We start from the raw sequence: 15,429 nt of genomic DNA on the forward strand, positions 1-15,429 counted from the left end.
TAGCATAAAACATGATGCTTAAGAACTATATCTTTAACGCAATAACGCAATTACTATTTTCCCTGTTCCGCCGTTACAGTGCTAGTACTGTACGTACACTCCTGGAAATTGAAATAAGAACACCGTGAATTCATTGTCCCAGGAAGGGGAAACTTTATTGACACATTCCTGGGGTCAGATACATCACATGATCACACTGACAGAACCACAGGCACATAGACACAGGCAACAGAGCATGCACAATGTCGCCACTAGTACAGTGTATATCCACCTTTCGCAGCAATGCAGGCTGCTATTCTCCCATGGAGACGATCGTAGAGATGCTGGATGTAGTCCTGTGGAACGGCTTGCCATGCCATTTCCACCTGGCGCCTCAGTTGGACCAGCGTTCGTGCTGGACGTGCAGACCGCGTGAGACGACGCTTCATCCAGTCCCAAACATGCTCAATGGGGGACAGATCCGGAGATCTTGCTGGCCAGGGTAGTTGACTTACACCTTCTAGAGCACGTTGGGTGGCACGGGATACATGCGGACGTGCATTGTCCTGTTGGAACAGCAAGTTCCCTTGCCGGTCTAGGAATGGTAGAACGATGGGTTCGATGACGGTTTGGATGTACCGTGCACTATTCAGTGTCCCCTCGACGATCACCAGTGGTGTACGGCCAGTGTAGGAGATCGCTCCCCACACCATGATGCCGGGTGTTGGCCCTGTGTGCCTCGGTCGTATGCAGTCCTGATTGTGGCGCTCACCTGCACGGCGCCAAACACGCATACGACCATCATTGGCACCAAGGCAGAAGCGACTCTCATCGCTGAAGACGACACGTCTCCATTCGTCCCTCCATTCACGCCTGTCGCGACACCACTGGAGGCGGGCTGCACGATGTTGGGGCGTGAGCGGAAGACGGCCTAACGGTGTGCGGGACCGTAGCCCAGCTTCATGGAGACGGTTGCGAATGGTCCTCGCCGATACCCCAGGAGCAACAGTGTCCCTAATTTGCTGGGAAGTGGCGGTGCGGTCCCCTACGGCACTGCGTAGGATCCTACGTTCTTGGCGTGCATCCGTGAGTCGCTGCGGTCCGGTCCCAGGTCGACGGGCACGTGCACCTTCCGCCGACCACTGGCGACAACATCGATGTACTGTGGAGACCTCACGCCCCACGTGTTGAGCAATTCGGCAGTACGTCCACCCGGCCTCCCGCATGCCCACTATACGCCCTCGCTCAAAGTCCGTCAACTGCACATACGGTTCACGTCCACGCTGTCGCGGCATGCTACCAGTGTTAAAGACTGCGATGGAGCTCCGTATGCCACGGCAAACTGGCTGACACTGACGGCGGCGGTGCACAAATGCTGCGCAGCTAGCGCCATTCGACGGCCAACACCGCGGTTCCTGGTGTGTCCGCTGTGCCGTGCGTGTGATCATTGCTTGTACAGCCCTCTCGCAGTGTCCGGAGCAAGTATGGTGGGTCTGACACACCGGTGTCAATGTGTTCTTTTTTCCATTTCCAGGAGTGTATTTATTTACCAGAACTTTTTACGTCCTGTATGAAAGGGCAAAATGTGGGAAGATCACGTAAATAATGAAAGCAGTTCGTAATAAAAAAAACTTAATTTTCCTACTAATTTAGAACTTCGCTAACACTATTTTGATGAAATGGTACCTATATGGTATAGAAGGGGGTGGGGGTGGGAGGAAGGGAGAGGTGGAGAGAGGGAGGGGGGCACACCTCTATTTATTCTGCGGTTTTTAAGAGCCTCGGACATTTTCATTAAAAGTAACTTGCAGGTTGTTACTATGCACGATTTACTATCTGAGAGGAACAACAATAGGAAAGTCAGATTCTCGGCGAAAGCTATTGCAAGGATAGATACGCAGTACGTTGCTACTAATTTGCTGCAACCTCAGCAAATGACACACATGCAGCAAAGCTGATTACTCGAAGTATGAAAATACCAGAAGGCAACACGGGCTGTGTGGCTCCACCAACACTTATTTACGGATATAATAGTCCTCTTACGCACTACCTGATGTTTTAAGTAACCTGAATTTAGCGTATTCTGTATAAGTTGCTTTTATTGAGCTGACCAGTCTGGAAATAGATGAGTTACCCGTTCACATGTTGCAGTTACGACGTACCAAACACAGTCGCGCGGTATTCTTTACATGACAGAACGATGTTATTTTTACTTTATTGTTCCGACAATCAAAATGGACAGTTACTCATAGAAAATTATCAATGGAAAATTTTACATTCAGGGAAAATTAAACTTGGATTGAAATTCTACAAACTTACGTAGCTTCGAATCATTCCGGAGGTTATCTTGAATTCACAGAATCTACCAGTTTATTACACACACACACACACACACACACACACACACACACACACACACACACACACACACCCACAACACCCTCCCCCCTCCTTCCTTCACTCCGTAACTCACCATCCTTTAAAAAGTAAGAATAGTTACGTTAACGTTAGTAAGTTCTTCCTGCTTTGCACTCTGTGCCGTAAATTCAAGGTCTTCACATTTTCCTCCGTGATATGTGCACTTTATTTTTCAGATCCTTAAATTCTGTAAGTTTCTTGCTTTAAAGACATTGCTACTTTGTAGCCGTTGCTAAAGCATGATTCGCAGTGACATCTACAATACTGTTTGTATACTTTCGATACTTCCCTGCTGAATAGCAACAGAACGCAGCTGATAGGAAAGTATTGTCGGTGTAGAAAGACATCTCGCCCAATAGGTAACTTAGGCAACAGAAGATCAGGATTGCCGACGAAGATACTCTCACTACGTGTTATTGTACAACTTACAGGAACTGTGATTGTTTTAAGTTGTTCAGCATAAACTAACTAGTTCACCGAACGGAGAAAACTTGGGTGGGGGAGGGCTTGGGAGATAGCTACAAATGGCTAGTTGTGTTATTTCCATGAATAATTTGTAGCCATACCGACGTATTTTATTCCTGCATTTGCCTTTTTGTTAGTAAAGGCGTTACCAACACAAGGTGTGAGTTCAAATTAATTAGACGAGTTGCGGAATAATCCTAGGAAGAACAGACATTTGATGTATTTTGAGCTGTCATCTTGTTTTGTTGGCGATAGGCGTATCTATGACACTCTGACCTGTCGCGACAAATTCTGACGCAAGCGCTCGTCCGAAAACAAATGAACCTCAGTGCTTCCTATATGCAGCGATGAGACTCGAAACAAAAAAGGTCTCTGTGATCATAATACACATCATGAATGCATCACCTACTAACGCAAGTACTGATAAACTGAATGAACTACCTCACCAATTTCGAACACTTTAATTAAACCAGTAATCGAAGATATTCATTTACAGTTACCGGTTGTTACGGAAATTGATATCTATCAGCTCTGCACTTCAAAACGGCCGTTTGTCGAAATGGTGTCCAATAAGCTCTTCTGATATGAAGTGAAGGAGAGTGGGGAGAAAAGGGGTGGGGGGGAAGAATTGGGGGCCATTTATCCAAAAGCATGAACTCTCCAACACTTAACACGTTCTCATTCCTCCTAAACATGGGTTTAATGAGTGACTGTCAATGCTTGATGTTTACATTTCATCGCGTCATGGTTTATATTTGAGCTCGTTAATAACTAATTGGAAGTCCTAAAGAAACAGTATTGCGTCTCCATCTTGTTTTCCTTTCATATTTTACCCCAACCATAGAGCGACATCTTTTAGACGACAGTTTAAAAGACACACGTACATAAAACCACTATATATACTGATTTTTAAAGAGTATCGTGTGGTGTTATCTTTTAGTTGAATCACAGGTTAATGAAATTTTAAATACTTTGTCATCACCTAAACAAGAAAATAAGTTTTTAGAGTTAGTATAAATTTAAGAATGAACAGGTATACAGAAACAGACAAAAATGTTCAACTCATTGGGTGTGAAAAAAAAAAAAAAAAAAAAAAAAAAAAAAAAAAAAAAAAAAAAAAAAAAAGATATGGAATCACTTAAACGCGTCATGAGCAAAACAACGATCCCATTATCCACAAATAATGTCAGATTTACTGACAAAACAAAGAAGTTACAGAATCTGCAGCAGTCTGTCTTACCTATATAATTTCTTGATATTGTTTGTCACTCGATGCGCTTATAGCATATTAGTACTCTGTGTTCATCACACGTGCTTAAGTCGCATGAAGTACAGCTGTTTTTTGTTTTTCTGTCACGGTTGCTGGGGCAGAAGCTAAATCTCCTTTCCATCTAGTCTGCTTGTTACTGATCAGCCTCCTTGGTAGCACGGCCTATCTAATCCACATAAGACACACAGGGGTCCAACAAATCCAACATCAACTATCTATCAACATTACTATGCAGGTAGAGCAGAAAAAAAACACAACATACTGGCTGCTTAGGCCAGCACTATCAAGCTAATTTACATGCTCACTAACATTTTCCAAAGTTAAAATCAAGTGAGTAATCAACAAAAGAAATTTGTGTGGGATGTAATTCTCCCCGGTGTATGTCTGCAGGGTTGAGGGCGCATCTTGCTATAGGTCTTATGTTACCACACGTTCGTTAGACCTGGACACACGATATACTTATTTCTTTTACCTAGAGTCTTTATTTGTTTAGAAACATTATATCTGCTAGTTTTCATTCACTTATGGTTTTAAATGCAAAAAGTACTAATTCCTCCAATTCCTTAGCTACAGGAGTGGTTCTTTCTTTTGTTTTTTGATACGTCATTTGACTAAGGTGTAATATGTCAATGCCATGTGGCAGTACATTTGTTTTCTTCATACCTGTTACCACAAGTCTAGGTTCACACTTATAGCTCCTACTTTAGCCTTGGGTAAATGTAGAAGAGATTGCATATTTCGTGCTAGAATTCTTGTTGCGTAACCTCACTGGACAAAATATTAATCTCCCCCTTAAAAGGGCTCACTGGTTGCTTCGGGCGCTGTAGATGGTGCTAAAACGGGTCGACGTGTAAGCCCGACAAGGTGACTGAAATAAACTGTCGTGTTTGGACGTGTCCATGACTGTCGTGAATAAAGATGTCCTATTTGTTGGTGTATCAGCACGGACTGCCCGGTGCGTCTACGTCGAATGATAGCCGTAAAAATATCCAAACAGTCAAGGACCGGAGGATTGTCAGTGACAATCGATTTCAATCCCGACACGAATTTTTGCTGTCGGTGAATGCAAATTCATGTCAAGCAGTTTCCGAACGAACGTTGCGAAAGGAACTGGTTGCATGGGCTTTTGGAGCCGTCTCGTAAAAGGCTATTGCGTCCAGCAGCACAAGACTGTATTTCTTCAATGGGCCAAAGACTTTACTGGACCATAGCTGACTGGAGGAAGGTATTGTGGTCCAACTAGCTGCGATTTTACCTCTTTTCAAATAATGAAAGCTGAAGAGTGCACCAACGGTCCAATGACGCTTTCAGCCCGCAGTGTGTAGAGGGTGTGATTAAGGTAGGAAGTGCTTCTGTGATTTTTGGGGGTGTTCTTCGTACCATGACTTGAGCCTATTCTTCTGGCTGCCATGAGAACAAACCAGAATGTTTATTTCATAATTCTCGGCGACCAAATTTTTGCCCTTTCTTCTACATTTTCATGACGAATATGCTGTGGACACACCAAACTTCCAAGATGACGACAGACGCTTTCAAAGGGCCTTACGTACACGTTCCTGGTTGGGTGAACACTCATGTACACTATCTTAATCCTATAGTAACTGTCTGAGACTATTTGCAACAGCGGTGAAACGTAGAAGTAAATATCTAAATATCACCCCCCCCCCCCCCCCCGCCGCCAATTTGGTAGCTCTACGGGATCTAATCATCAATGAATGAGATGCTTCAGCTGGATATGACAAACGTGAAGAAACTAGTGGAATCCCTTCCTCGTCGAATTGTAGCCATTATCAAGTTTGGAGGCAGTGTTACATGATATTAGCGCACAGTTTTGGGGAGTGACCAATTTATCTTTGCAGTTTTATTTATGTACATTATGCTTTCAACCGCTGATCTGAAGATAGTGCACAACGGAACGAGTTATAAGGTAAAAACCAAACCAAATTTTTTTCTATCTAGATGGAGGATTTCGTTCCAAAATACAATAAAAGTGCAATGCTGTTTCTAATTTTTTTTTCCTTTTTCTAACTCAGCAACTAAGCTCTCAACAAGTACCGGACCGAACTGCATGCCAGCTCGCACATTACAGTGATTTTTCTTTTTTTATAAATGATCTACCATATAGTTATTACGATAGGTAGTGTTTTCACAACCTTAAATTTTACATAGATATATATATCCTGCGGCCACAGGCCATACAGACCAATTGCTGCATCCACGAATTGCCTCCATTCCTTTCTGTTTTGTGCTCGGATCCTCCAGGTGTCCTCAGTCTCCAGGGCTGCCAGGCCCATCACCAGCTCGTTCATCCAGCGCTGCCTTGGTCTTCGTATCGGGAGTCTGGTGTTCGGTATCCCCTTAAATGCTTTCTGCATCTGTCTTTCTTCTGGCATACGAGCTAAATGCCCTGCACACTGGCTTCTCTTGCTATTCAGTTTCTTCATTATTGTTGTTTGTTGCTTCAAGAGAGAGATTTCCTCATTCCTCCTCGTCCTCTTCCTCCATCCTCCTTTATCCACGGTTGGTCCCCATAGTTTCTCATTACTGTCCTTTCAGATATTAACAGTTTATCCTTTTCGTGTTTTGTCACGCTCCAGGTTTCTGAACTGTACATTACAGCTGGGCATATCACTGTATTACAGATTCTCATTTCAGTATTTGCTGATATAGATTTTGAGCTGAGCGTCTCCCTGTGGGAAAACATGCATTTCATTCACACTGCTATTCTTTGCTTGATGTCTATTTGTATGTTGTTCTTGCTGGTAAACCAAGATCTCACGTATCTCAACTGGTGAAATCTCTTGAGCCTCCGCCTGGGGTTAGCTGCCTTGCAACAGCCACTGCCGGTCCCAAGCCCAGATGAACGTCTTTGTTACTAAATATAAACTTGCCTCGGACGCGGATGAATATTCAACTTTACGTACAAATAATATGAACCTTACTTGATTTCTTATTTTTTTTAAATTTTTTAACAAAGTTTAGCAATCTTTATGGACAACAGGCTACGAGGTCTCGTACAAATAAGAGGAATACTCTGTTCTGGTAACTGCTCACGCTTTGTGGTACGAACACCACAGGATGTCTGTCCCAACGACCTTCCCTGGCGATAGGGCACACATTTGCTGCAGTATCGAAAGACTTGCACACAAGCGTACAACTCAGTCAGCTGGACGTTAACCCATATGTACCCACAGTGTCGATAACCATCCTGCTGCGACCGACAAGGTAAAAATATTTTCGCAGGCTAGATCAGAAGAACATGTTCGCTTTTTAAAGATATAATTGTCAAAATGTGCCGCAAATGTAACGCAGATTTGGATGAAAGAAGGTTTGCAGAGTTTCATGCATAATGTATGTTTTATGTTACTTCCCTGGATCCCGGGTTCGATTCCCGGCAGGATCAGGGATTTTCACTTGCCTCGAGATGACTGGGTGCTAGTGCTGTCATCATCCTTTCATCATCATTCATGAAAGTGGCGAGACTGGACTGAACAAAGGTTGGGAATTTGTACGGGCGCTGATAACCGAGCAATTCATCATCATCATCATCATCATCATCCGCACACAGTCAGATGCACTGACCGCTCGGCTACAGAGCCGAACGTAAGGAAATTTGTAGACAGTAAGAAATCACAAACATCGTGGGCAGACCAAGTTGGTGTTTCTAATGTGGGTAATCATTGTGTTGAATGGTAGTACGGAGCCACAAATCATCGTTGGCGGTTTGAGAGACATTCTAGTGCCCAGACATTTATACAGGGTGGCCAGAAATAGTCCGAAAAGCTTGTAAGGGAGTTGCAGAGTGAGTTGTGCTGAAAAATCATTCTTAAGAAAAAAAATCGATACGTTGCGCCTTCTCCGAAGTAATTAACACTGAAGTTAGCCAATCAGACCGTTGCGCGCGCAAATTCAGACAACTCGTCAAAGACACCTAGTGCCAATTGTTCTAGTAGCGCCGATGATAGCGCTAGAGACCGCTCACTCCTTGGTTCGGGTTCGAGCCTTACTACCGTCCCATATCCAACTTTTGCATCTCTCTACTGTTCGATTTTAGGAAACCAAACGAAGCACAAATTCGGCGACAGAATCTCTGGCGAGTCGCTGGAATTTGCGCGCTCAAAGACCTGATTGGCTACCTTCAGTGATACTTAACTCTGAAACGGCGAAACGTATAGAATTTTTCCTTAACTATTTCTCAGCACAACCTACCTTGCAACGCCCTTTTACAAGCTTTTCAGACTTTTTCTGACCACCCTGTATGAGGTACTGCAGCATCACGTGTATTCTTTCCTCTTCGTTGATGGTCCTCTTTGTGTATGGTAATGCCCGTCCACATCGAGCTCTTCTCTATGATGCATTTTCCACAGACCAGGAATAGACTATCGAGCAAAGATCGTAGATACGAATCCCACTGGACTTTTCTGGGATGCACAGGGGTGACGAATTGCACCCCTGCCAGCCATCACCAGGATCTTTTGAGCCTTCCTCTTGTTTCTCAGGAAAGAGATTCACTGCCCCTAGATTTCTTGGGAAACCTCACAAATAACACACCACGTCACTATCAGCTAAAATAACCATTTCCCGTAGCATTTGCTATGGTGCTGGGAATAATTTCTGGTTGTATTTCATTTTTTAATGTGTACAACTTATTTAATATGGCACAACGCTGTATTGTGACGCTAAACTTTCAGATTATGTGTCCCAGATACATGCTCTCATTTTTTGATGCTGGTGGACTTCTGCAAACTATAGTGCATTTTCCATCTGCCCAGCTCCCAGACACTCCTATTACAGTCCTGTGGGTCTTTGAACGAAATGATCTCTCTGTTTCATGGAATACATATACGTCTCGAGTTATCGACCCCAGGGATCGCTGTGGAGCTCCAGGAAGTTTGGCGCGGAGAGAAGGGTCGAAGTAGTTCATTAACTCTTTGACAGTATCTGTCAATCGGATCACTGAGACGCAGCCGACGAAGGGCAGGGCAGGAAATACTTTGCGACACAATGTGTGCACATATTAGGAGGCAGTTTCCACTGTCGAGCCCACACCACGAGAGCAGTTGGTGTGCGTGCCGCCCGTCACCCGTCAGCTGTGTGGCGCAAGACTGTGTCCCGGACACAGCGCGGCGAAGGCTGAAGCTCTGCTCTGCCGCGGCCTGCGCCTCAATCTGTTATTGCGTTTTCACCCGTTTGTCACAAAAACCTGCCATGTGCTGCCCTGCCCAGCCCTTAGTCGCCTGCGTGGCAATATGCACCTGGCATTATGGAGGAAGAAGCCGTATGCGACGCAAGAATACCCACACCGTCTTTTGCTCTCACAACTTTGTATTTATCTTCCCGTCGAGGGCACAGTCTGTAAAATGTTTATCTTTCCTGTGCTAAGACAGTTACCTCCACCACATGAGTACTGAATTCTGTGATGTTACACTAAAGGTGAAAAAGTTTCAATTCACTCATATAAGAATCGACGGCTACGAAGTTGTTTTCACTACCTGAAAAGTTCTATGTGATACGACAGGCTTTTGTTGGCTCCTTCGTTTCCTTCTGTTCTTGTCCAGCTTCTTTCTCCACGACCGCATTGCGTGTGGAACCTAACTGGTCTAGGGAGCCGCAAGGTGTAAGACCTAAAAATAATAGAACACTAGGTTAGTAACACGGAGCAGAATCAGTTCCATGAAAACGCTGGCATCGTTTTCATAAATACTATCAGAAACTAACAAACGGTAAAGCTTTTGAAAAAAAATATCAGGCGACCTCCTATCCTTTATGAACTGAAATACGAGGTTTGGAAGTTTAATAGTGGCAACTATTTATTTACAGCTCGTACAAAATAGATACGTGTTTCAAAGTTTTACTGACCTTCAAAATAGTTACCAGCATTGTGTATAACTCGTTTCCAGCGATGTGGAAGTTGTAGGATACTCTTAGCAGTGCCAGTTGTGTTGACAGTTCGAGCGGCGCGGTCTGTTGGCCGACGAATTTATAGCAATTCTGAAGCGAATGCCTTGAAGTGTTTCCTTCAGCTTAGAAATCGAGTTGAACTCACGAGGGCTTAACTCAGGGAAGTGTAGTACGTGGTATAGCACTTAGCAGCCCCATCAGTCAAACAAATCACTAAAAGCTTACACAGTACGTGCTTGAGCATTGTCCTGCAAAATGATGGCCAGGTCCTGCAGAAAGTGTCTCAATGCTGTTCATTTTTCGAACACAACCTACGACCAGGTTATAACAATGCTGGTGACTACTTTGAAGGTCAGTAAAAGCTTTGAAACACGTATCATTTTGTACGAGCTGTAAATACCTATAACTATTATAGTTCCAACCCTCGTATTCTTAATTTTGTAAGGGCATTGTGACATGATGTGACAAAACAGACCCTGACGTCAAAGAACTGCAAGAACAGTGGGGTCAAACTGTCATCATAGAAGTAACAAATGTTAAGAAGAAAGCAAATTGTGGTTTGGAGAGAGGAGCAGCGTTAATGCTGAAATTCATAAGCACCGTAAGGTCCGGCCTAGTATAACAAATATGTGAGGAATTCCAAATGATGAAGTTTTGACATCACTCTTTCGAGTAAAATTGATTTCTACCTGCGCTAAATATGAATCAGCGATACGACACAGAATCACTATGCCTATCGAAGGGCGTTGATTGTTTGAAGACCCCTTGCGAAGGAGAGGATACTGAAAAGCCATTATCTTATGTATTTAGGAAAAATACCTTGAGATGAAACGAAAAATTAATTCAAGAGTATGCAGCCGCCAAGCTGTACTACCTATTCGACCACATCCGTGAAGAAACATCTACTTCCAACTAACGCTGTCATACAGGCAAGACTACAGTGACAGCCACAAAATACCTTACAGTTAAAGCAGCTCGCAGAATACTCTTGCATGGTCCGTGCCTGTTTTTAAGCCGACGATTGGTGCAGCAGGCACTGTACTATAAGGCCGGGCCTTAAGATGGTTATGAACGTCAAAATTAACGCTGCTCCTTTCTCCAAACCACAATTTACTTTCTTCTTAATATTTCTTACTTATGTGACGACAATTTCTGACCCATTATTCTCGTAATTCTGTTATGTCCATCTCTGTGTTGCAACGTCATTTCACAACTTTCTTACAAAAATTAAGAGTATTTCAGTTCATAATGGCTAGGACGCCGCCTGATATTTTTCGGAACAGCTTTACCGTTTGTTAGTTTGTGACGGTATCTATGAAAACGATTCCAGCGTTTTAACGGAACTGATTCTGCGCTCTGTTACTAACCTAGTGTTTTATTAATTTTAAGACTTACACCTGGGGCTCTCTAAACCGGTTAGGTGCTAACATTCCCTGTCGGGCCAAATGGTTCAAACGGCTCTGAGCACTATGGGACTTAACTTCTGAGGTCATCAGTCCCCTAGAACTTAGAACTACTTAAACCTAACTAAACCATGGACATCACACACATCCATGCCCAAGGCAGGATTCGAACCTGCGACAGTAGCGGTCGCGCGATTCCAGACTGTAGCGCCTAGAACTCGGCCACCCCGGCCGACCCTGCCGGGCCAACCATGCCGCTAAAATAATTGGAAGTCTTACGCTGGGTTTAGAGGAATTTTCACGAGCTGCTAGAATATGTATCTCGACTTACGCAGAGCTCAATGTGCGGCAGGCACCCTAATGCGATCATACATGTTATTGCGAACTTTACGAGTTTACACGATCAATCATGAACACCACCAGTGTGTGCTTGACATGTCCAGCTCGGAAAACAGTTTGTTCGTTTGGCCAACTTTGTCACTGTCACCTAAAAAAATTGGCGAAGAAGGAAACGAACGTAGTGTATTGACTGATTAAAGAAACGAAAAACTTAGTCTCAAATTACCTTACTCTGCGAGTTGAAGCCATATCCAAGGTTGGAGTACCTATTTCACGACCAATGGAGAAACATATTTGATAATTTAATGACTTTTAACACCTTTGATTAAAAGCAAACAGACAAGCTATAATATTACACGAAGGACTGACGGCACTAAGGTGTTTTCCCACGAGCAAAAGGAGCTATTAAGTACTACAAAATAGGAATAGACACACATCTGCAATGGTCGTGTGTTGAGTTATGTACATCCTTTTCTTACTCATAATACCTACCTTCCGTTGTTGTCTTTTGCCTCCAGTAGTGGCTTTGAGCACTATGGGACTGAACTTCTTTGGTCATCAGTCCCCTAGAACTTAGAACTACTTAAACCTAACTAGCCTAAGGACATCACACACATCCATGCCCGAGGCAGGATTCGAACCTGCGACCGTAGCGGTTTGTGAGGGAGAATTTATATTTTTAATAACGACATGTTTTTGATACTATCAACCAATTCGTATTTTGTTACGTGACTTATCTGAAACGAGACTGGCTTTCATATATTCGAATAACCGTTTCTAACAATTTTCGACTGGTTTTCTTTGTGTCTCCTGACACAGTGTCGCTACGAAGACGATTCACGACTTACGTTTGTTTGTACATCCCTGCAAATTGTCGAAAAGGATGCTCAAGCATGTGCACGTTGGAATGATGCTTGCGTAACTGTACATCGATAGAGCTTTAGGCATCTTGTACAATCAAATGTGTGTGCAAGATTTCCATTCAAACGCTGAAGCATGCTTGCGCTAAAGACTTTAACATGCATGCTACGCCGAAAAAGCGTAAATATTGTGATAACTAACTTGTAAAAATAGCAGAGCAGTTTTCGAACGCAGCATTTAAGGCTTTTTATTTAATTGTATAAAATGTTGGTACACAATTTATAACTTCATGAATCGATGAGATTAAAGTTACACAAAGAAATGAAATCATTGAGGTATTCAAAGAGGATTTATTAACAGCGTTATGAAGAACTACATTCTTGAATGGAAAGGACAAAAAGTTGAGCTTCACATCAATGCTGGAATTAGTATTTCACTTTTAAAAATGGCACATTGTAGCTATAGGGAAACATGTTCGTTATACCAGTCGAAGATAAAAAAAAAAGGAATGACTGAAACAATTAAGTTTTTAGAATTGGAAGGAAAATCAGCATTGGCCGTATTTTGTTGTTTTATCATTATGTGATCGTTCTACGCTTGTGGTTATAGCTTGATACCAGTGCCTACCAATTTTAATTGTATATTACAGCACTGAGATGGTCACTAAGTGACCGAAAATCGATTTTGCTGACAATAAAACAACAAAATACGGCCAATGCTGATTTTCCTTCCAATTCTATCCACTATTTGGTCGTGGTGCACACAACACGCCATGGAATCGCCAATCAATTAAGTTTTTACCCACATTCAAACCCAAGACATTTAAGACCTGACACCATCGGGAAGTTGGCGGGAGGGAGTGCGAGGTTTTAGAAATGAATGTTGAAGTGATTGATATCACTGAAAGATTAAGCCGAATAAGCCCGTACAAAATAGTGACGTCTACACTTTTTAAGATTATAAGAGCGCCTGCACCAGAGTACTGAAAGAACGGCTTTTACATTTCTAAATTTTTGTCGCGTGGGCCCTTACGCTGCGCGTAAATGTGGCCCTTAATGCAGCAGGTTTTCCAGGTGTTGCTCACTAGGTACAATACCGCCATAGTCGCTGTTTTCTCCGCCCCTATCTCGAGGCAAAACATCCTTATTCTACAGGGTGTTACAAAAAGGTACCGCCAAACTTTCAGGAAACATTCCTCACACACAAATAAAGAAAAGATGTTATGTGGACATGTGTCCGGAAACGCTTAATTTCCATGTTAGAGCTCATTTTAGTTTCGTCAGTATGTACTGTACTTCCTCGATTCACCGCCAGTTGGCCCAATTGAAGGAAGGTAATGTTGACTTCGGTGCTTGTGTTGACATGCGACTCATTGCTCTACAGTACTAGCATCAAGCACATCAGTACGTAGCATCAACAGGTTAGTGTTCATCACGAACGTGGTTTTGCAGTCAGTGCAATGTTTACAAATGCGGAGTTGGCAGATGCCCATTTGATGTATGGATTAGCACGGGGCAATAGCCGTGGCGTGGTACGTTTGTATCGAGACAGATTTCCTGAACGAAGGTGTCCCGACAGGAAAACGTTTGAAGCAACTGATCGGCGTCCTAGGGAGCACGGAACATTCCAGCCTATGACTCGCGACTGGGGAAGACCTAGAACGACGAGGACACCTGCAATGGGCGAGGCAATTCTTCGTGCAGTTGACGATAACCCTAATGTCCGCGTCAGAGAAGTTGCTGCTGTACAAGGTCACGTTGACCACGTCACTGTATGGAGAGTGCTACGGGAGAACCAGTTGTTTCAGTACCATGTACAGCGTGTGCAGGCACTATCTGCAGCTGATTGGCCTCCACGGGTACACTTCTGCGAATGGTTCATCCAACAATGTGTCAATCCTCATTTCAGTGCAAATGTTCTCTTTACAGATGAGGCTTCATTCCAACGTGATCAAATTGTAAATTTTCACAATCAACATGTGTGGGCTGACGAGAATCCGCACGCAATTGTGCAATCACGTCATCAACACAGATTTTCTGTGAACGTTTGTCAGGCATTGTTGGTGATGTCTTGATTGGGACCCATGTTCTTCCACCTACGCTCAATGGAGCACGTTATCATGATTTCATACGGGATACTCTACCTGTGCTGCTAGAACACGTGTCTTTACAAGTACGACACAACATGTGGTTCATGCACGATGGAGCCCCTGCACATTTCAGTCGAAGTGTTCGTACGCTTCTCGGCAACAGATTCGGTGGCCGATGGATTGGTAGAGGCGGACCAATTCCATGGCCTCCACGCTCTCCTGACCTCAATCCTCTTGACTTTCATTTATGGGGGCATTTGAAAGCTCTTGTCTACGCAACCCCTGTACCAAATGTAGAGACTCTTCGTGCTCGTATTGTGGACGGCTGTGATACAATACGCCATTCTCCAGGCTGCATCAGTGATTCCATGCGACGGAGGGTGGATGCACGTATCCTCGCTAACGGATGACATTTTGAACATTTCCTATAACAAAGTGTTTGAAGTCACGCTGGTAATTTCTGTTGCTGTGTGTTTCCATTGCATGATTAATGTGATTTGAAGAGAAGTAATAAAATGAGCTCTAACATGGAAAGTAAGCGTTTCCGGACACATGTCCACATAACATATTTTCTTTCTTTGTGTGTGAGGAATGTTTCCTGAAAGTTTGGCCGTACCTTTTTGTAACACCCTGTATATCACTCACTTACTACAAGTTTTTTGCTGTGGGGAAGCGCACAGCCCCTGTCCCTGTGACGCGCGCAG

General features: G+C 43.5%; 1 protein-coding gene across 5 annotated transcripts in view; it reads right to left on the reverse strand.

The window, feature by feature from the left end:
• The window catches only part of LOC124721389 (F-box/LRR-repeat protein 20), a 288,331-nt gene that overhangs the window by 223,478 nt on the left and 49,424 nt on the right, over nucleotides 1–15,429 (reverse strand). For 2 of the 5 annotated variants that reach the window (XM_047246326.1, XM_047246328.1), the window contains exon 2: nucleotides 9,625–9,756. The exons of the other annotated variants lie outside the window; for them this stretch is intronic. In XM_047246326.1, coding sequence (XP_047102282.1) covers nucleotides 9,625–9,711 — 87 coding nt within the window. In that variant the 5' untranslated portion in view covers nucleotides 9,712–9,756. The remainder of the gene's footprint in view (nucleotides 1–9,624; nucleotides 9,757–15,429) is intronic. 5 annotated transcript variants of the gene reach the window in all.

This window comes from Schistocerca piceifrons, chromosome X (assembly GCF_021461385.2).
Source record: "Schistocerca piceifrons isolate TAMUIC-IGC-003096 chromosome X, iqSchPice1.1, whole genome shotgun sequence".
In the NCBI taxonomy this organism is placed as follows: Eukaryota; Metazoa; Arthropoda; class Insecta; order Orthoptera; family Acrididae; genus Schistocerca; species Schistocerca piceifrons.